We start from the raw sequence: 21,991 nt of genomic DNA, 5'->3' as shown, positions 1-21,991 counted from the left end.
AAGCATTGAACGTCACTGTACCAAAGCCCGCCCATATTGCATACCGTGTCCCTATTGGGCGCACACGTTTTCGTGTGTAGAAAATGGGCGTACAATTGAGCCTCTCCAGACCGAAATCCGCCGGTAGGCAATTTTTTTTTGCCAACGGCTTATTCGGTCTGGTTTATTAACCAGGCTAAGGCCACTAGGCTGCCTGATTCAATAACTAACCCGGCGGTGCGTCATACGCTGAGAGTGTGGGCCCAGTTCAGGAAAACCTCTCCCTGGTCAGTCCTGTGGCTTACCAACCACCTTTTTGTTCCATCAATGCAAGACGTGACCTTTCAGAGTTGGCATGGAAAGGGCATCAAATGGTTTAGAGACCTGTTTGTAGAAGGGAGGTTTGCATCCTTTGATCAAGTCTACCTAGACCACACTTCTACAGATTTCTGCAGGCCCGACATTATGTGAGCTCTATATTACCTGGCTTCCCTAATAAGCCTAATCCTAACCCTATTGATGAATTTCTGTCTTTCGACCCAACGATTAAGGGCGCCATTTCAATATTATATGATACCATTTCAAATTCAGCGCCCTTAGATAAGATAAAGGCCGACTGGGAACATGATCTGGGGCTCACGCTGTCTGATGAAGTGTGGGATTCTATTTGTTCTTCTATACACAAGTCCTCTCTTTGTTCACGACATTGCTTAGTGCAGTTTAAAATAGTCCATAGAGCTCATATGTCTAAGGCTAAACTGGCTAGTATTTATCCTGAGATAACTCCTACCTGTGACAAGTGCAGGAGCGGTGATGCAACTTTGTTCCATCAGTATTGGATGTGTCCAAAATTACAACCATTTTGGGGGAATGTGTTCAAGACTCTGTCCAACATTCTACACCAGAATCTAGACCCAGATCCCTTAGTGGCTCTCCTTGGCACTGCTGGAAGGGATGACCTTCCTCTAGCCTCGGTACCAGGCTTTCATTTTTGTTGGTGCAAAAATGTAAAGCCTGGAGGAACGCATTGGCCGCTCTGGTCTAAAAGTGGGAGTCAACCCTTCCGGGTGGGCGTCGCTCCAAATGATGTGACGTAGCGCTGCACTAGGGGGGAGAGGAGGGGCCGGGGGTGACGGACAGATCGACGAGATCCAATCAGGGCGCGCGCAAATCTGAGCCGCGACCCGTCCCTCTAGACCAGAAACCTAACACGTTAGCTCAGGCTAACCTTCCTCTAAAACGCATAGAGTGTCGTATGGTCGACTTTGCCTTGTTGCTCGCTAGGCGTGCCATTCTGCTCAAATGGAAGGATGCTGCCCCGCCCGTGCTCCGTCAGTGGCTTCGTGATATAAAGTCCTGTCTCGAGTTGGAGATGTTAAGGTTTTCAATTGCCGGCTCTGAAAAAAAGTTTTACAAGACCTGGGGTCCGTTTATGACATTCTACCACAACACACAAACTGTATAGTGTGCCGTGCCTATGCCTCGGCCACGCCAACCCACAACAGAAACTAAATCTGCTCTGCTATTAAAATCTGCTTTATTTTATTTATTTAATTTTTTTTGTAATTATGTATGCATGTATTTCGTGTATATTTGTATATAGATTTATGTATTTAATTTTGACTGTCTTTCCGACTATCCTTGGGATTGTGGGTGGGTGGGATAGGGGATTGAGTTTAATTTTTAATTTTCATGTCTACTCTGTTTAATACTTGACCCTGGATTTGTCACAAAAACTTTAATAAAAAGATTTTGAAAAGAGATGAAGGTAGGCTGGAGGGAAGGAGGGAGGGAGGGAGGGAGGGAGGGAGGGATGGAGGGAGGTAGAGTGGAGGGAAGGTGGGGAAGGATTGGGGGAGGGATGGATGGAGGTGAAAACTGTTCTAGTTGCTGCTGTTTCAGGGGTCGGTTTATTAGATCCTCCGTGTGTGTGTGTGTGTGTGTGTGTGTGTGTGTGTGTGTGTGTGTCCAGATGTGTTGATTCAGATGATCACTCAATGTACAAAAAACCTGTTATTGGTCAGAATTTAGTTTTTGTTGTTTTAAATTCACCATCAAAGCTGTTTGTATCATGATTCTAGCGATGGCACTGCTCTCAATGGCACTGCTCTCAACCCCGTTGTGTGTGTGTGTGTGTGTGTGTGTGTGTGTGTGTGTGTCCAGATGTTGCTGCTGTCTCAGGACTATGGTAAACACCTGCTGGGCGTTGAGGACCTGCTGCAGAAACACACCCTGGTGGAGTCAGACATCGCCATCCAGGCCGACCGCGTCAAGCAGGTCAACAACAACGCACAGAGATTCGCCGACGACAAGGAGGGTAAGAGAGACGCACGCACGCACACACGCACGGACACACGCACGGACACACGCACGGACGTTCACACTATCAACCTTAAACACTCGTGCTGAATCACACTGCAGAGTTTAACCCATTTAGGCCTGACCTCAACATTTTTAAAAATTCTTCTAAATCCTCCAGTTTTCTCAAAATAAATATTTTCACCATTTAAAAAAAATAGCAGACCTACAAGCTTGCGAGTGGCGCGCTATGAGCTTGTAGATCTACTATTTTTCAATAGCTAAATTATAACATAATGTTTAAAAGACCAAAAGTGGGTTAATATGCATTCAGTGTCTTCATTACAGTAACAGTATAATAGAATGTGCTAAATGCTAACCATTGAAAGACAACACTGCCACCTTGTGGCTAAAATTGATAGTGCACTTTGCACACTGAGATGTTGGAAAAACATGAGAAGGTAGAGAGGCAACAATGAGAACCAAGATGGGCAAAGAGACATGAGAGCTCTTCTGTCCACAGAAGAGGAAATTCTGCACAAAAATCTCGTTCTTTAATTAACTTTTTTTTATCACCTTTGTTGCCATGCTTCCACCTGCCAGTTTTACAGCCCAGATATGTAACTCTTCTAGGGATGTTCCGATCACTTTTTTTTTAATTTTTTTTAGTATCTGTCGATACCGATTTCTCCCGATCCGAACACTTATACCATATCACAATAGTATGATATCCAAAGATCACAGACGATATCCAGTCTAATGTCATGATATGGATATAATGTTGATACTAGGGATGTTCTTTTGCTCCCGATCCGACGCCGATCATTTGAAAATGATCACGTGATCTGATTGAGACAACCCTAACCTCTTCCTCTCAAGCCCAGGTTATCTAACCTCTCCTCTTCCTCCAGGCTACAAGCCCTGTGACCCCCAGGTTATCTAACCTCTCCTCTCTCCTCCTCCAGGCTACAAGCCCTGTGACCCCCAGGTTATCTAACCTCTCCTCTCTCCTCTTCCTCCTCCAGGCTACAAGCCCTGTGACCCCCAGGTTATCTAACCTCTCCTCTTCCTCCTCTTCCTCCTCCAGGCTACAAGCCCTGTGACCCCCAGGTTATCTAACCTCTCCTCTCTCCTCCTCCAGGCTACAAGCCCTGTGACCCCCAGGTTATCTAACCTCTCCTCTTCCTCCTCTTCCTCCTCCTCCAGGCTACAAGCCCTGTGACCCCCAGGTTATCTAACCTCTCCTCTTCCTCCTCTTCCTCCTCCAGGCTACAAGCCCTGTGACCCCCAGGTTATCTAACCTCTCCTCTCTCCTCCTCCAGGCTACAAGCCCTGTGACCCCCAGGTTATCTAACCTCTCCTCTTCCTCCTCTCCTCCAGGCTACAAGCCCTGTGACCCCCAGGTTATCTAACCTCTCCTCTTCCTCCTCTTCCTCCTCCAGGCTACAAGCCCTGTGACCCCCAGGTTATCTAACCTCTCCTCTTCCTCCTCTTCCTCCTCCAGGCTACAAGCCCTGTGACCCCCAGGTTATCTAACCTCTCCTCTTCCTCCTCTCCTCCTCCAGGCTACAAGCCCTGTGACCCCCAGGTTATCTAACCTCTCCTCTTCCTCCTCCAGGCTACAAGCCCTGTGACCCCCAGGTTATCTAACCTATCCTCTCTCTTCCTCCTCTTCCTCCTCCAGGCTACAAGCCCTGTGACCCCCAGATTATCTAACCTCTCCTCTCTCCTCTTCCTCCTCCAGGCTACAAGCCGTGCGACCCCCAGGTGATTCGGGACCGTGTGGCCCACATGGAGTTCTGCTACCAGGAGCTGAGCCAGCTGGCGGCGGAGCGCCGCGCGCGTCTGGAGGAGTCTCGCCGGCTGTGGAAGTTCTTCTGGGAGATGGCGGAGGAGGTCAGAGAGGCTCCCTGAACAGCACATGTTCAACTTAGTTTTAGGCATCATTTAAGTCTGAAAGTTATATTTAGTCATTATATAGTTTTAGTTATCTGAATATCATGAGGTTTAAGTCAACTAAATCTACAGTAAATTTTGTCGACTTAAAAAAAAAGTATCAAAAGTAAAAGTACAAATTTTAACTAACCTTGTGGAACTAATATTCCACAAGGTTATTAAAAGGTTTCTCAAATGTGTCAGAATCTCAGGCACATTTTTTGCATGTTTACGTGCGTGTTTGAGGTATTTCATAGACATTATATTGCCGCCATATTGGTGTGATGTCCGCAGCGCTAGAGCTTCGCCATCTAGTGGTGATTCCAAACATTTCAGGAGTTTCGCCTCTTGTTCTAGAGTCTCTTTGCTCAAGTAGAGCATGTGAGTACTTTACACCACCACTCACCGCTATGATGTCATTTCCTGTGCTGCAGGAGGGCTGGATCCGGGAGAAGGAACAGATCCTGAGCCTGGAGGATTGTGGGAAGGATCTGACGGGCGCGCGGCGCCTGCTGAGTCAGCACAAAGCGCTGGAGGACGAGATGACCGGGCGCTCCGCCCACCTGCAGCAGACCATCAGGCAGGGGGAGGAGCTAGTCGCCGCCAATCACTTCGGAGCGGACAAGATCAAAGAACGCAACCAGGACATCCAGGTAGGGAGTGTTGGACATAATATGTTAACACATTTGATGCTTCAGACGGGAATATTGGCGTTTTCTGGAGCAAGGATGGACGTCGCCATTGGCACTATTGCTATTAGCATTCAAGATGGTGACAAACCGGACGTGCGTCATACTAAAATTGCTTCTCATCACGTGTCACCCAAGCGCCACCACTTTTGTCCACCTCATTGTAAAGGTTTAAAGGGATTGTGACATTAAAAAAAAGGTTTTGGAATTGTTCTTGTTTTTTTTTAGGTTTTCTAATCTCAATTGCACCCAAAAAACATGAACTTTTAACATTCAGTAGATTTTCTGTGATCTGGGGTTTTCTGGCTCAAACAGGTGCTCTGATTTGCCCGGCAGTAAGTGACATCACTTACTGCAAATCCCATATATGTCAATGGGATTTGCCAGCAGATGTCACTGTTTCACTGTGTTGCCTGTTTTCATTGTAGCTCAAAAGGCCCAAAAAACCCCAAAGAAAACTTCAGACCACAGAAAATCCACTGAATGTTCAAAGTTCAGGTTTTTTGGGTGTAATTGAGGTCATAAAACCTAAAAGAAAAAGTTTCTGAACTGTGGGCAGTTCAGAAACCGTCTTCCAGTGACATCATCGATGGGGAATACAAGCTAATAGAAACTGCAGGCTTTCTAGTCCTGAAAAGTTGCAATGTGAAAATGGAAGCCATTGTTCTCACGATAATGAAAATCTAAATATTTTTGTAAAAAAATCTTGTTTAAAAAAAACCTGCCTAATGATGATGTCACTGGAAGACGGTTTCTAAACTGCCCACAGCCATCCTATGAGACACAGACTGAGTAGAAAAGAATCATGCCATTTTTTCATGATTATTAGTGAGGACCTATCATATGAAGATAGGTTGAAAAGTGGTGAAGTGGTCCTTTAAAAAAAACAGTGTGGACTATTATTATGGTTACAGGTTATGGTTATCCTTGTAGTTGGGTTACAATATGTCATGGTCGCTGCCTTAGGCGTGATGGGATAATAGTACTAGGGAATCTTATGCCACAGATGGGTCGTAAAAGTGCTAGAAATGGTGTCTGAATGTTGTCAATTTCTAACGTGGGCAGTGTGGGTACAGTTGTTCTGCACTTGGCATTAACCATGTCTTCTCTCCTGTGGTCCAGGAACAGTGGTCGGCTCTGGAGCGTCTGTCCGCCGTTAGAAAAGCTCGCCTGGAGGAAGCCTGCAACCAGCACCAGTTCCAGGTGACCACACGTTAACACAACCTTAACGTTTACGATGTACGAGCAATCTCCTCCGCTCCCCATGAGCAAGAACTCACCTTTGAGAACCAGTACTAGTACTAGTTGGACTCCTAATGCTATAGTGTCTAAATAAGTGTCATACAAACCTTCAGACTTGACATTCAGTAATTGGATCTTATGATCAAAATAACATTATAATGGTGTGGAAAATAAATAAATGGTAATTAATTATATAGCGCCTTTATCCAAGGCGCTTTACAGAGATTGCGCATTACATTCACCCATTCACACACACATTCACACACCTTTACATAGACTGTGTATTACATTCACCCATTCACACACACATTCACACACCTTTACATAGACTGTGCATTACATTCACCCATTCACACACACACATTCACACACCTTTACATAGACTGTGCATTACATTCACCCATTCACACACACATTCATACACCTTTACATAGACTGTGCATTACATTCACCCATTCTCACACACACATTCACACACCTTTACATAGATTGTGCATTACATTCACCCATTCACACACACACACATTCACACACCTTTACATAGACTGTGCATTACATTCACCCATTCTCACACACACACATTCGCACACCTTTACATAGATTGTGCATTACATTCACCCATTCACACACACATTCACATAGATTGTGCATTACATTCACCCATTCACGCACACATTCATACACCAATGGCGGAGGAAACCATGCAAGGCACCAACCTGCACATCAGGAGCAGTTAGGGGTTCAGTGTCTTGCTCAAGGACACTTCGACACTAACTCTGGGGGAGCCCACAGGGTTCGAACTGGCGACCTCACAGTTCCCATCCGGCCACTCTACCCCTGAGCCACCGCCGCCCCCAAAAATGAAAATAAAAAATGTGTGTGACATATTGATGACTCCTGTGTGTGTGTGCAGTGTGCACGGACATATTGACCCCTGTGTGTGCAGTGTGCACGGACATAAGTGATGACCGCTGCGTGTGTGTGCAGTGCAGTGTTGTTTTCGTCGACTACAACTAAGATGAAAAATGTTCGTCGACTACCTATTTTCACTGACAAAAACAAATGGAAACTAAATGAAAACTACCGGTAAGCTACGATGACTAAAACTAAGACTAAATATACGGACAATTTCGTTGACAAATAAAAACTACAGTAATTTCCGGACTATAAGCCGCTGCTTTTTACCCATGATTTGAACCCTGCGGCTTATACAACGGTGCGGCTAATCTATGGATTTTTACAGCTAACGCAGAGCCATCTCAGGCTCTGAGCTAACGTAGCTGCGGCTTATAGTCCGGTGCGGCTTGTATATGGGATTTTCCCTAAATTTGGCTGGTGCGGCTTATATTCAGGTGCGGCTTATAGTCCGGAAATTACGGTAGACTAAAATGTTAGGAAGGGACTAGTGGACAAGAGATCCAGTATAAGTCATTTTACACTTGGTTGCATGCTGAAAATTGCCGATCTACAAGCTCACAACGCGTCGCAGCGCGACGCGTTGTGAGCTTGTAGATCGGCTATTTTCAGTAAGTGTAAAAACAGTCATTACGACGGCATCAAGGCCCGCCAAAACACATTTTAGTCGACTAAATCAACTGTAGATTTAGTCGACTAAAACTAGACTAACAATAAAACATTCCGGGTGACTAAAATGTGACTAAAACTAAATGAAAACTATTCAAAAGACAAAGACTAAAACTAAAATAGAAATTTGATGCCAAAACCAACACTGACGGACATAAATGATGACCGCTGCGTGTGTCCCTTAGGCGGACGCCGACGACATGGACACGTGGATGCTGGACGTGCTGCGCATCGTGTCCAGCGCCGACGTCGGCCACGACGAGTTCTCCACGCAGACGCTGATGAAGAAGCACAAGGACGTGGCGGAGGAGATCAACTCCTACCGGCCCGTCATCACCGCCCTGCACGAGCAGGCCAAGACGCTGCCTGACGCCCTGCAGGCCTCTGAGGAGGTAAACAACCACCGTTACTGTCTGTTACTGTTATATAGTCCTTACCCGTTCTGAATATATGAACAGCAAATCATGTTCAGTGTGTGATGTAATAGATCACATTACTGATAGGGGGGGGAATTGTTTACAGATGGTCTTGGGAAGTTGGGTTGGGCACTAAAGTATAGGCTAATTAAATGCTGTAGTACAATCATAAGTACACCATTGATGTGTGATGTAAATATGGTGGTGATATTCTGCCTATAAATGGAAGTTATTGAATATTTTCAAGTTCGGTTTTGCACTTTGTAGACGGTCCCTAACCGCTCACCGTCTGCTGCCCGTGGAGATATAAGCTATTAAACGGTGAACGCGGAGGTTGGCTTTTTGGGCTTCAAAGCAAGTTGTAGTTTGTTCTTTATATAATCAGGATAAGAATTAGATGTTTTGTGTGATTTAGGAACGTGTCGTTGTCATTGCATCTGTCTGTATGTATTTTATCATTGTGTTGTTCCGACGGCACGGGATCTGTCTTCTCCAAACGTCTCCATTTGGCCACCCCGAGACCCCGACAGATAAGCATTCCGTTGTGATCGTGCTGTTCAGTGTGTCACGCAGCCACGCTGGGTGCGCGCAGGGCTGTAAGCTGTCGTTGTCAGTGTCCAGGCTTTGAGCGTGCATGTAGCCCATGTGTAATGCACGGCGAAGGAGGTGGTTGAGGAGGGGGCGGACAGTGTAGTCGGAGCGGCTGCAGTCCTGGCTGTGTGTCGCTGATCATAAGCCCAGAAACAGTGTCCTCGGAGCGGCTGCAGTCCTGGCTGTGTGTCACTGATCATAAGCCCAGAAACAGTGTCCTCGGAGCGGCTGCAGTCCTGGCTGTGTGTCACTGATCATAAGCCCAGAAACAGTGTCCTCGGAGCGGCTGCAGTCCTGGCTGTGTGTCGCTGGTCATTGACATCCAACACGGATACAGAACAGATGCTCCGACGGGGCTGGGTTTCGCTTCCTACGTCACACTACAAACGGTGACCTATCGAATTATGCGTCCCACACCCCCTCCACAGGCACACAATTCTTCAAGTTACAATTCTCCATGATCGTGTGGTGATGTAAAAACAATATCTGTACAGTAAATATGACAGTAGCGTCGGTAAAATGTAGCCTAGCTGGATTCTGGGAGCGTGCAGATTTTTTTTGGCATGGAGAGATGTGTGCTAATAGTGTGGCTCGGGCGGAGATAGACCACAGACAAATAAACGGGTTTTTATTCACTAATAAATTAATTATTAATCTTATTGGAAAAAGGGCTTCGTTAAGACCTCCATATTATTATGGTCAATGCCTGTGTGAAAAGTGGGAGCGATTGGTGCAGGCAATGAGGAGATAAGGTGGTGTTTCTGACAGACAGACATTCAGACAGACATTCGCTCAATTATAGTATGATACTAGCAGGCCAACATTAGAGGTGTTAATTGAATTGGCCTCACAATTCAATTCGATTACGATTCACCAGCTAACGGATTAGATTTGATTAGATTCTACGATGCATTGTGATGCATCACTCTTTTCTAACAAGTCAGATATACAGAACAACAATGTTCCATTTAGAATTATATTCAAATTATACCGAATCGTGATGCATCGCTGAATTGATTATTGTTGACACCACTGGTAAACGTCCACTAATACTGTTACACTAGCGGTCCAACGACCTGCCCGAAGCTCAGCGGGCTTCTGATGAGGTACACGACGTCCAGGTTAGCATGATTCTGTGAGACGAACAAGCGGCCAAATGAGCCCAAACGTTTTGGTGGGCGTCTCTCGGTCGTTGACGAGTTTGTGAGATGATGATGATGATGATGATGAGGATGTGTTTCAGGTTGGGGGCCGTCTCGCGGGCATCGAGGAGCGCTACAGGGAGGTGTGTGAACTGATGATGATGAGGATGTGTTTCAGGTCGGGGGCCGTCTCCAGGGCATCGAGGAGCGCTACAGGGAGGTGTGTGAACTGACGCGGCTCAGGAAGCAGGCTCTGCAGGACGCGCTGGCCCTCTACAGGATGCTGTCGGAGGCCGACGACTGCGGCGTGTGGATCGACGAGAAGGAGCAGTGGCTCAACGCCATGCACATCCCCGAGAGACTGGAGGACCTGGAGGTCATCCAGCACAGGTCAGTACACACGCAGATCTGACACACCAAAGGTCGGTTAGGGTCTGAGGGTAGGTAGGTTGGTTATGGTTAGGTTAGGGTCTGAGGTTATGGTTAGGTTAGGGTCTGAGGTTATGGTTAGGTTAGGGTCTGAGGTTATGGTTAGGTTGGGGTCTGAGGTTATGGTTAGGTTGGGGTCTGAGGTTATGGTTAGGTTAGGGTCTGAGGTTATGGTTAGGTTGGGGTCTGAGGTTATGGTTAGGTTAGGGTCTGAGGTTATGGTTAGGTTAGGGTCTGAGGTTATGGTTAGGTTAGGGTTTGGTTATGGTTAGGTTAGGGTCTGAGGTTATGGTTAGGTTAGGGTTTGGTTATGGTTAGGTTAGGGTCTGAGGTTATGGTTAGGTTAGGGTCTGAGGTTATGGTTAGGTTAGGGTCTGAGGTTATGGTTAGGTTAGGGTCTGAGGTTATGGTTAGGTTAGGGTCTGAGGTTATGGTTAGGTTAGGGTCTGAGGTTATGGTTAGGTTAGGGTCTGAGGTTATGGTTAGGTTAGGGTCTGAGGTTATGGTTAGGTTAGGGTCTGAGGTTATGGTTAGGTTAGGGTTTGGTTATGGTTAGGTTAGGGTCTGAGGTTATGGTTAGGTTAGGGTCTGAGGTTATGGTTAGGTTAGGGTCTGAGGTTATGGTTAGGTTAGGGTCTGAGGTTATGGTTAGGTTAGGGTCTGAGGTTATGGTTAGGTTAGGGTCTGAGGTTATGGTTAGGTTAGGGTCTGAGGTTATGGTTAGGTTAGGGTCTGAGGTTATGGTTAGGTTAGGGTTTGGTTATGGTTAGGTTAGGGTCTGAGGTTATGGTTAGGTTAGGGTTTGGTTATGGTTAGGTTAGGGTCTGAGGTTATGGTTAGGTTAGGGTCTGAGGTTATGGTTAGGTTAGGGTCTGAGGTTATGGTTAGGTTAGGGTCTGAGGTTATGGTTAGGTTAGGGTCTGAGGTTATGGTTAGGTTAGGGTCTGAGGTTATGGTTAGGTTAGGGTCTGAGGTTATGGTTAGGTTAGGGTCTGAGGTTATGGTTAGGTTAGGGTCTGAGGTTATGGTTAGGTTAGGGTCTGAGGTTATGGTTAGGTTAGGGTTTGGTTATGGTTAGGTTAGGGTCTGAGGTTATGGTTAGGTTAGGGTTTGGTTATGGTTAGGTTAGGGTCTGAGGTTATGGTTAGGTTAGGGTCTGAGGTTATGGTTAGGTTAGGGTTTGGTTATGGTTAGGTTAGGGTCTGAGGTTATGGTTAGGTTAGGGTTTGGTTATGGTTAGGTTAGGGTCTGAGGTTATGGTTAGGTTAGGGTCTGAGGTTATGGTTAGGTTAGGGTTTGGTTATGGTTAGGTTAGGGTCTGAGGTTATGGTTAGGTTAGGGTCTGAGGTTATGGTTAGGTTAGGGTCTGAGGTTATGGTTAGGTTGGGGTCTGAGGTTATGGTTAGGTTAGGGTCTGAGGTTATGGTTAGGTTAGGGTTTGGTTATGGTTAGGTTAGGGTCTGAGGTTATGGTTAGGTTAGGGTCTGAGGTTATGGTTAGGTTAGGGTTTGGTTATGGTTAGGTTAGGGTCTGAGGTTATGGTTAGGTTGGGGTCTGAGGTTATGGTTAGGTTAGGGTTTGGTTATGGTTAGGTTAGGGTCTGAGGTTATGGTTAGGTTAGGGTTTGGTTATGGTTAGGTTAGGGTCTGAGGTTATGGTTAGGTTAGGGTCTGAGGTTATGGTTAGGTTAGGGTTTGGTTATGGTTAGGTTGGGGTCTGAGGTTATGGTTAGGTTAGGGTCTGAGGTTATGGTTAGGTTGGGGTCTGAGGTTATGGTTAGGTTAGGGTTTGGTTATGGTTAGGTTAGGGTCTGAGGTTATGGTTAGGTTAGGGTTTGGTTATGGTTAGGTTAGGGTCTGAGGTTATGGTTAGGTTAGGGTTTGGTTATGGTTAGGTTGGGGTCTGAGGTTATGGTTAGGTTGGGGTCTGAGGTTATGGTTAGGTTAGGGTTTGGTTATGGTTAGGTTAGGGTCTGAGGTTATGGTTAGGTTAGGGTCTGAGGTTATGGTTAGGTTGGGGTCTGAGGTTATGGTTAGGTTAGGGTCTGAGGTTATGGTTAGGTTAGGGTTTGGTTATGGTTAGGTTGGGGTCTGAGGTTATGGTTAGGTTAGGGTCTGAGGTTATGGTTAGGTTAGGCTCTGAGGTTATGGTTAGGTTAGGGTTTGGTTATGGTTAGGTTAGGGTCTGAGGTTATGGTTAGGTTAGGGTTTGGTTATGGTTAGGTTAGGGTCTGAGGTTATGGTTAGGTTAGGGTTTGGTTATGGTTAGGTTAGGGTCTGAGGTTATGGTTAGGTTAGGGTTTGGTTATGGTTAGGTTAGGGTCTGAGGTTATGGTTAGGTTAGGGTTTGGTTATGGTTAGGTTAGGGTCTGAGGTTATGGTTAGGTTAGGGTTTGGTTATGGTTAGGTTAGGGTTTGGTTATGGTTAGGTTAGGGTTTGGTTATGGTTAGGTTAGGGTTTGGTTATGGTTAGGTTAGGGTTTGGTTATGGTTAGGTTAGGGTCTGAGGTTATGGTTAGGTTAGGGTCTGAGGTTATGGTTAGGTTAGGGTCTGAGGTTATGGTTAGGTTAGGGTCTGAGGTTATGGTTAGGTTAGGGTTTGGTTATGGTTAGGTTAGGGTTTGGTTATGGTTAGGTTAGGGTTTGGTTATGGTTAGGTTAGGGTTTGGTTATGGTTAGGTTAGGGTCTGAGGTTATGGTTAGGTTAGGGTCTGAGGGTAGGTTGTCGTTCTAATGGCAGTCGGACCAACTAAAGCCTGTACCCGTTTACAACCCCTATTTTGGTAGTAGTCTGATTCAGTAATAAATGGTGCATTTATATAGCTCCTTTATCCAAGGCGCTTTACATAGACTGTGCATTACATTCACCCATTCACACACATTCACACACCGATGGTGGAGGAAACCATGCAAGGCACCGACCTGCACATCAGGAGCAATCAGGGGTTCAGAGTCTTGCTCAAGGACACTTCGACACTAACTCTGGGGGAGCCCACGCACGCACGCAGTCACGCACCCGTGCACGCAAGCATGCACGTTTCTCATAACTTTGAATTTGTTCTTGTGTAGTTAATGTTTTAATTGTCTCTTCGTCCTCACACACACACACACACGCACACACACACGCGCACACACAGGTTTGAGAGCTTGGAGCCAGAGATGAACAGCCAGGCCTCTCGCGTTGCCGTGGTGAACCAGGTTGCTAGGCAACTGATCCACAATGGACATCCCAGCGAGGAGAAGATCAAAGCCCAGCAGGACAAACTGAACACCAGGTACAACCTGAACTAACAACGACAACAATAATAATAATTTTAGTAGTGAGGATAAAACGTGAAGACAGAGGGGGCACGGGTCGGTATTGCTGTCGCCTCACAGCTAGAAGGCCCTGGGTTCGATTCCCACTGTGGGCGCTGTGGGCGTGTTCTCTCCTCCGTGTCATCAGTGCCCATACCATAGTATGTCATAGTAATAAACTGTCTGTCTGTCTGTCTGTCTGTCTGTCTGTCTGTCTGTCTGTCTGTCTGTCTGTCTGTCAGGTGGAGTCAGTTCAGAGACCTGGTTGACCTGAAGAAGGACAGTCTGAACTCGGCTCTGGGAGTTCAGAACTACTACCTGGAATGTAACGAGACCAAGTCCTGGATCAAGGAGAAGACCAAGGTATGTGTGGCCACATTTCACTGAGGGACTGCCATTGGATTTTTATTTATTCATGTCATATGAAAGCAGGGAATCATAGCTTCAAATTGACATATTGGTTGTTCAGTTTGACCCACCAGTTTTGGAGATATGGCTTATAGAGTAATGTCTTGCAGAGAAAACAGCGAGTTGAGAAAACAGGCTTGAAAGGTTCACTTCTGTGGTCTCTAACACAAGTAAGACGCGCAAACGCGTGAAGCGAACGCAGCTCGTGTGTGTGTGGTTGTGTGTGTGTGTGTGTGTGTGTGTGTGTGTGTGCTACAGCTGCGCCCTGTGTGTGTGTGTGTGTGTGTGTGTGTGTGTGCTACAGCTGCGCCCTCTGGTGGCGGGCCGGTGGTGTAACAGCGTGACACACACACACACACACACACACACACACAGACATTCAGCCCTTGCTGTCATAGTAAGTGGCTCACTGCGTTCGCAATTACAACCTAACTACATGTTTAAGCATTTATTTCATATTTACATGTCAATTTAAGCTCTGACACTTATTTCAGACATGCTCTAGTATGTGAAGAGTGCCTGTGCTATTAACTAATTTGATTTGACTGGCTCTCAGTCAAATCTGGTCACATTAGTTTATATTCCCGCTGGGACCTTCCACACCCTGTGATGTTCTGCCATGTTTCCATTAGAACCAAGACCACCCGTTGAAGGGGAAGATATAGGCCTAGTTAGAAGAATACATGAACAACGTTCTCACAACTCATTGGGCACAGGGTCTGATTTTATTGACTATATCATTTTAAAAATGAACACATGGTTCTCTGTGACCTCATGCACACCGGGTCGGTAATTTTATAGTATTTATTTATGTTTAATTCTTTTTGACGGCTAGCCAAGTTGTAGATCTGTTTTTTAAATATGTGATATATTTTGGAATATATAAATGCCAGGTTGAAAGTAGCTAATGATCGTGTGTGTGTGTGTGTGTGTGTGTGCCTGCGTGTGTGTAGTATTTTAGACAGACTTATAGCTCGTTACGTAGACGGCACTAGAATTGCATTTCATGTAGTCATAGCACTTATAGAACACATGTATATTGTATAATATATAATATAGTAGTATGTATAGTTGACATAGATACTTACGTTCTTAGCTTATACACGATTCATGATAACTACTTTTTATATATGTGATGTATGACATGCTTTTTGTTCTTGCTTAAATGTAAGTCGCTCTGGATCAAGAGCGTCTGCTAAATGCCTAAATTGTAAATTGTGTGTGCTCGCGTGTGTGTGCTCACGTGCGTGCGTGTGTTTCTTGGCTCCAGGTGATCGAGTCGACCCAGGAGCTGGGGAACGACCTGGCGGGGGTGATGGCGCTGCAGAGGAAGCTGACGGGCATGGAGAGAGACCTGGCCGCCATCGAGGACAAGCTGGGCGACCTGGGCAAGGAGGCGGAGCGCCTGGCGGAGCAACACCCAGAGCAGGCCGACGGCATCAAGGGACGCCTGGGGGAGATCACCGGCGTCTGGGACGAAATGAAGGTACGAGAGGCTCCGTACAGTAAGGTCCCTATTCTGGGACGAAATGAAGGTACGAGAGGCTCCATACCTGTAAGGTCCCTATTCTGGGACGAAATGAAGGTACGAGAGGCTCCATACAGTAAACCTCATCTCCATATTTCAAAGTTTTTATTTTATTTTGGTAAATTAACGCCCTATTTGATCACACTACAATGTCACACAAGAGTAGCAGATCTACAAGCTTGAAATGCGGCACGATGCAGCCCATTTTGAGCTTATAGATCTGCTACTTTTGATACTTTATACGATATATAATTTGTATCCTGAAAAGTAATAATGAGGTTTCCACCCGGAAGAGACTAGATTGAATGAAATATTAAAAATAATGAAAATAAATCATGATTTTTCTTATGGATCCAATGTAGTTATAAAGTCACACGCTCTCGTTGATGCTTTCCATTGTTTCAACATTTCTAAAACCCACAGACTCAACCTGGTTGTCCCTGTTTTCTGTCATTATAGGCTAAAATCTGGATTGATTCATTGTTTCACTATTATATAATTGTGAAACAATGAATCAATCCAAACACCAAATATCCAAATACCTCCTGTTGATTCTGTGTGTGTGGTACTGTACCTGGTGTTCATCCCCTGTGTGTGTGGTACTGTACCTGGTGTTGATCCCGTGTGTGTGTGTGTGTGTGGTACTGTACCTGGTGTTGATCCCCTGTGTGTGTGGTACTGTACCTGTTGTTCATCCCCTGTGTGTGTGGTACTGTACCTGGTGTTGATCCCGTGTCTTTGGTACTGTAACCTCCATCCAGGACACCATGAAGAACCGTGAGGCGTCTCTGGGCGAGGCCAGCAAGCTGCAGCAGTTCCTGCGCGAGCTGGACGACTTCCAGTCGTGGCTGTCCCGCACGCAGACCGCCATCGCCTCGGAGGACATGCCCAACACGCTGACCGAGGCCGAGAAGGTGACCCACCCACTTTTATTTTATTTTTATTTAACCTTTATTTAACAGTAAAAACACATTGAGACTGCGTCTTTTTTACAAGTGGGAACTGGCCAAGAGGCAGAAATAAAAATTACACTTCAATACCACAATCGTCAATGTTACATTTTGAACCAGCAAATACAACATCCATAATAATACACCTTAAAGTACCTAAGCATAAATACAACAAGTCACCTGTCCTACTTTTTTTTTAGTAGCAGGGCAAAATACACCATATACACAATCTACTCGATCTGAGCCGATATAATAAATATATACATGAACATAGGCTAGTACATATCCAAACATGTGCAGGTGTTGGACTGTACATCAAAGATGTACATCAGTTTTAGTCTGGACTGTAGATCATTCCACGACCAAGGGCCAAAGAAGGCCAGACATTTTTTACCCCCCTCGGATTTGAATGCTGGTACTACACACTACACACTACACACTACGCACTACACACCGCAGCCAAGCATTTGACCTGAGGTTTAGGCCGTTTTGGACAAGATGGAATTTGGATGAAATGTAAGACTGGCTTTATAAATGAAAATATGCCAATGCTGAAGCCTGAGAGCTGCCAATGAGAACCAACCGACCGCAGCATACAACGTGCAGTGATGTGTTCTGAAAGGTGCAAGGTGACTGGTTGATTGGAGGAGCAGGGCGCTGCTTCTCAAACTGGAGCTGATTGGTGGAGCAGGGCGCTGCTTCTCTAACTGGAACTGATTGGAGGAGCAGGGCGCTGCTTCTCAAACTGGAGCTGATTGGTGGAGCAGGGCGCTGCTTCTCTAACTGGAACTGATTGGAGGAGCAGGGCGCTGCTTCTCAAACTGGAACTGATTGGAGGAGCAGGGCGCTGCTTCTCAAACTGGAACTGATTGGAGGAGCAGGGCGCTGCTTCTCAAACTGGAGCTGATTGGAGGAGCAGGGCGCTGCTTCACAAACTGGAGCTGATTGGAGGAGCAGGGCGCTGCTTCTCAAACTGGAACTGATTGGAGGAGCAGGGCGCTGCTTCTCAAACTGGAGCTGATTGGAGGAGCAGGGCGCTGCTTCTCAAACTGGAACTGATTGGAGGAGCAGGGCGCTGCTTCTCAAACTGGAGCTGATTGGAGGAGCAGGGCGCTGCTTCTCAAACTGGAACTGATTGGAGGAGCAGGGCGCTGCTTCTCAAACTGGAACTGATTGGAGGAGCAGGGCGCTGCTTCTCAAACTGGAGCTGATTGGAGGAGCAGGGCGCTGCTTCTCAAACTGGAGCTGATTGGAGGAGCAGGGCGCTGCTTCTCAAACTGGAACTGATTGGAGGAGCAGGGCGCTGCTTCCCAAACTGGAACTGATTGGAGGAGCAGGGCGCTGCTTCTCAAACTGGAACTGATTGGAGGAGCAGGGCGCTGCTTCCCAAACTGGAACTGATTGGAGGAGCAGGGCGCTGCTTCTCAAACTGGAGCTGATTGGAGGAGCAGGGCGCTGCTTCTCAAACTGGAGCTGATTGGAGGAGCAGGGCGCTGCTTCTCAAACTGGAGCTGATTGGAGGAGCAGGGCACTGCTTCTCAAACTGGAACTGATTGGTGGAGCAGGGCACTGCTTCACAAACTGGGGGGTCGACACATGATTTTGGGGGATCCCCAGATTAATGACCTTTTTAATATCAAATTGTAAGTAAGAAAGAGGCAAACAGAAAATAGCTGATCGCTTTATTTTCTTTTGACCAAATTGCTGGAGATACAGGGAGACCCTTGTCACTGAACCGATTTACGATTATTTAACACTTATTTTAAAACAAAACTAATATAATTTTCACCCCATTGAAATATCAAGACATTGTAGGCATGTGCTAGTCTAAGTTGTTTAATTAAGAAAAAGGTCAGGTATTGCCTTTGAGATTTAGTTTTTTGCTGTTTAGCACTGTGCTTTGTTTAATTTATTTGTAATTATCTATGCTGTGAAACAGGTCTTGGTTTGATAGTTTATATAGTAGTTATTTTACAGTTTTAATTTTACAGTTTTTACAAAGCATGTATTTAACCCATTTTGGGGCGGGAACCCCTTTTGGTGTTAGCAGATCTACAGATCTACAAGCTCGTAGCGCGCCACCGAGTGGCGCGCTACGAGCTTGTAGGTCTGCTATTTTTGGGGAAATCGAAGAACGACTGACATAGAAACACAGCCTTTTCAGAACAGTTTATATAGTAGTTATTTTACAGTTTTAATTTTACAGTTTTTACAAAGCATGTATTTAACCCATTTTGGGGCGGGAACCCCTTTTGGTGTTAGCAGATCTACAGATCTACAAGCTCGTAGCGCGCCACCGAGTGGCGCGCTACGAGCTTGTAGGTCTGCTATTTTTGGGGAAATCGAAGAACGACTGACATAGAAACACAGCCTTTTCAGAACACCGTCATGATGTAGAAGACCATTTTTAGACTAGTGAGTAACCAAAACAAACCCTCTTCACTCCCCCTCTTCACAGCTGCTGACGCAGCACGAGAACATCAAGAACGAGATCCGTAACTACGAGGAGGACTACCAGAAGATGCGGGACATGGGCGAGCTGGTGACCCAGGACCAGACGGACGCCCAGTACATGTTCCTCCGGCAGAGGCTGCAGGCGCTGGACACGGGCTGGAACGAGCTGCACAAGATGTGGGAGAACCGGCAGAACCTGCTGTCCCAGTCCCACGCCTACCAGCTGTTCCTCAGGGACACCAAGCAGGCCGAGGCCTTCCTCAACAACCAGGTATTAATATTATATTAATATGTTATATACATTCTGAGGCCTTCCTCAACAACCAGGTATTAATATATTATATACAGTACAGGCTGAAGCCTTCCTCAACAACCAGGTATTAATATATTATATACAGTACAGGCCGAGGCCTTCCTCAACAACCAGGTATTAATATATTATATACAGTACAGGCTGAGGCCTTCCTCAACAACCAGGTATTAATATATTATATACAGTACATTCTGAGGCCTTCTTCAACAACCAGGTATTATATTAATATGTTATATACATTCTGAGGCCTTCTTCAATAACACACACCTTTAGAATATTGTATACATTCTGTACACCAGCCAGTGTTAGTATCGTCCACTGGTGGAACCACCACAAGATCATTGCCAATTCCCCCCCCCCCCCCCCCCACCCAAGAGGACATCTCCAATCCATTAACTTGTTGAACAAGGAACTAAGAACATTAATATATGCTTGGTTGCGTGTGGGTTTCACGTGCCGAAGATAGATCATCTATCAAGGTCGACTTTCGCCATTTTCGTCACACTGCTAAATAAATATAAGTCGGGCATTACGACCCCATCAAGGCCAACATAAATTATCCTTCATATCATGTCTACCTGTCTTCAGGAGCACCTCCTAGAGAAACAGAGATGATCATGTTTCTGTGTCTCTCTATGTCTCTAGGAGTACGTCCTAGTCCACACAGAGATGTCCTTCATGTGTGTGTCTCTCTCTCTCTCTCTCTCTCTCTCTCTCTCTCTCTCTCTCTCTCTCTCTCTCTCTCTCTCTCTCTCTCTCTCTCCTCTAGGAGTACGTCCTAGCCCACACGGAGATGTCCTTCATGTCTCTCTCTCTCTCTCCTCTAGGAGTACGTCCTAGCCCACACAGAGATGTTCTTCACGGTTCTCTCTCTCTCTCTCCTCTAGGAGTACGTCCTGGCCCACACAGAGATGTTCTTCATGGTTCTCTCTCTCTCTCTCCTCTAGGAGTACGTCCTGGCCCACACAGAGATGTTCTCCATGTCTCTCTCTCTCTCTCTCTCTAGGAGTACGTCCTGACCCACACAGAGATGTTCTTCATGTCTCTCTCTCTCTCTCTCCTCTAGGAGTACGTCCTGGCCCACACAGAGATGTTCTTCATGTCTCTCTCTCTCTCTCTCCTCTAGGAGTACGTCCTGACCCACACAGAGATGTTCTTCATGTCTCTCTCTCTCTCTCTCTCTCCTCTAGGAGTACGTCCTGGCCCACACAGAGATGTTCTTCATGGTTCTCTCTCTCTCTCTCTCCTCTAGGAGTACGTCCTGGCCCACACAGAGATGTTCTTCATGTCTCTCTCTCTCTCTCTCCTCTAGGAGTACGTCCTGACCCACACAGAGATGTTCTTCATGTCTCTCTCTCTCTCTCTCTCCTCTAGGAGTACGTCCTGGCCCACACAGAGATGTTCTTCATGGTTCTCTCTCTCTCTCTCTCCTCTAGGAGTACGTCCTGGCCCACACAGAGATGTTCTTCATGTCTCTCTCTCTCTCTCTCCTCTAGGAGTACGTCCTGACCCACACAGAGATGTTCTTCATGTCTCTCTCTCTCTCTCTCTCCTCTAGGAGTACGTCCTGGCCCACACAGAGATGTTCTTCATGTCTCTCTCTCTCTCTCCTCTAGCAGTACGTCCTGGCCCACACAGATGTTCTTCATGTCTCTCTCTCTCTCTCTCCTCTAGGAGTACGTCCTGGCCCACACAGAGATGTTCTTCATGTCTGTCTCTCTCTCTCTCTCTCTCTCTCTCTCTCTCTCTCTCTCTCTCTCTCTCTCTCTCTCTCTCTCTCTCTCTCTCTCTCTCTCTCCTCTAGGAGTACGTCCTGGCCCACACAGAGATGTTCTTCATGGTTCTCTCTCTCTCTCTCTCCTCTAGGAGTACGTCCTGGCCCACACAGAGATGTTCTTCATGTCTCTCTCTCTCTCTCTCCTCTAGGAGTACGTCCTGGCCCACACAGAGATGTTCTTCATGTCTCTCTCTCTCTCTCTCCTCTAGGAGTACGTCCTGGCCCACACAGAGATGTTCTTCATGGTTCTCTCTCTCTCTCTCTCCTCTAGGAGTACGTCCTGGCCCACACAGAGATGTTCTTCATGGTTCTCTCTCTCTCTCTCTCCTCTAGGAGTACGTCCTGGCCCACACAGAGATGTTCTTCATGGTTCTCTCTCTCTCTCTCCTCTAGGAGTACGTCCTGGCCCACACAGAGATGTTCTTCATGGTTCTCTCTCTCTCTCTCTCCTCTAGGAGTACGTCCTGGCCCACACAGAGATGTTCTTCATGTCTCTCTCTCTCTCTCTCCTCTAGGAGTACGTCCTGGCCCACACAGAGATGTTCTTCATGGTTCTCTCTCTCTCTCTCCTCTAGGAGTACGTCCTGGCCCACACAGAGATGTTCTTCATGGTTCTCTCTCTCTCTCTCCTCTAGGAGTACGTCCTGGCCCACACAGAGATGTTCTTCATGTCTCTCTCTCTCCTCTAGGAGTACGTCCTGGCCCACACAGAGATGTTCTTCATGGTTCTCTCTCTCTCTCTCTCTCCTCTAGGAGTACGTGCTGGCCCACACAGAGATGTTCTTCATGGTTCTCTCTCTCTCTCTCTCTCTAGGAGTACGTCCTGGCCCACACAGAGATGTTCTTCATGGTTCTCTCTCTCTCTCTCTCTCTCCTCTAGGATTACGTCCTGGCCCACACAGAGATGTTCTTCATGGTTCTCTCTCTCTCTCTCTCTCCTCTAGGAGTACGTCCTGGCCC

General features: G+C 46.5%; 1 protein-coding gene across 10 annotated transcripts in view; it reads left to right on the top strand.

Annotated features, from left to right (window-relative positions):
- The window catches only part of LOC310866085 (spectrin beta chain, non-erythrocytic 1-like), a 231,690-nt gene that overhangs the window by 152,201 nt on the left and 57,498 nt on the right, over window positions 1-21,991 (top strand). For 5 of the 10 annotated variants that reach the window (XM_083775398.1, XM_083775391.1, XM_083775394.1 and 2 more), the window contains 11 exons: window positions 2,143-2,296; window positions 4,022-4,173; window positions 4,647-4,865; window positions 6,024-6,104; window positions 7,913-8,119; window positions 10,055-10,266; window positions 13,442-13,579; window positions 13,844-13,964; window positions 15,280-15,495; window positions 16,299-16,451; window positions 18,946-19,212. In XM_083775398.1, coding sequence (XP_083631524.1) covers window positions 2,143-2,296; window positions 4,022-4,173; window positions 4,647-4,865; window positions 6,024-6,104; window positions 7,913-8,119; window positions 10,055-10,266; window positions 13,442-13,579; window positions 13,844-13,964; window positions 15,280-15,495; window positions 16,299-16,451; window positions 18,946-19,212 — 1,920 coding nt within the window. Of the gene's footprint in view, window positions 1-2,142; window positions 2,297-3,188; window positions 3,212-3,895; window positions 3,919-4,021; window positions 4,174-4,646; window positions 4,866-6,023; window positions 6,105-7,912; window positions 8,120-9,977; window positions 10,020-10,054; window positions 10,267-13,441; window positions 13,580-13,843; window positions 13,965-15,279; window positions 15,496-16,298; window positions 16,452-18,945; window positions 19,213-19,294; window positions 19,319-21,991 lie in introns of all 10 variants that reach the window. The other 5 variants (XM_083775399.1, XM_083775392.1, XM_083775396.1 and 2 more) reach the window with 4 other exon arrangements.

Source organism: Protomyctophum parallelum (assembly GCF_964188405.1).
Source record: "Protomyctophum parallelum genome assembly, chromosome: 10".
NCBI lineage: Eukaryota > Metazoa > Chordata > Actinopteri > Myctophiformes > Myctophidae > Protomyctophum > Protomyctophum parallelum.
Note: the sequence above shows the minus strand (reverse complement) of the source record. Positions and strands in the feature narration are given on the sequence as shown.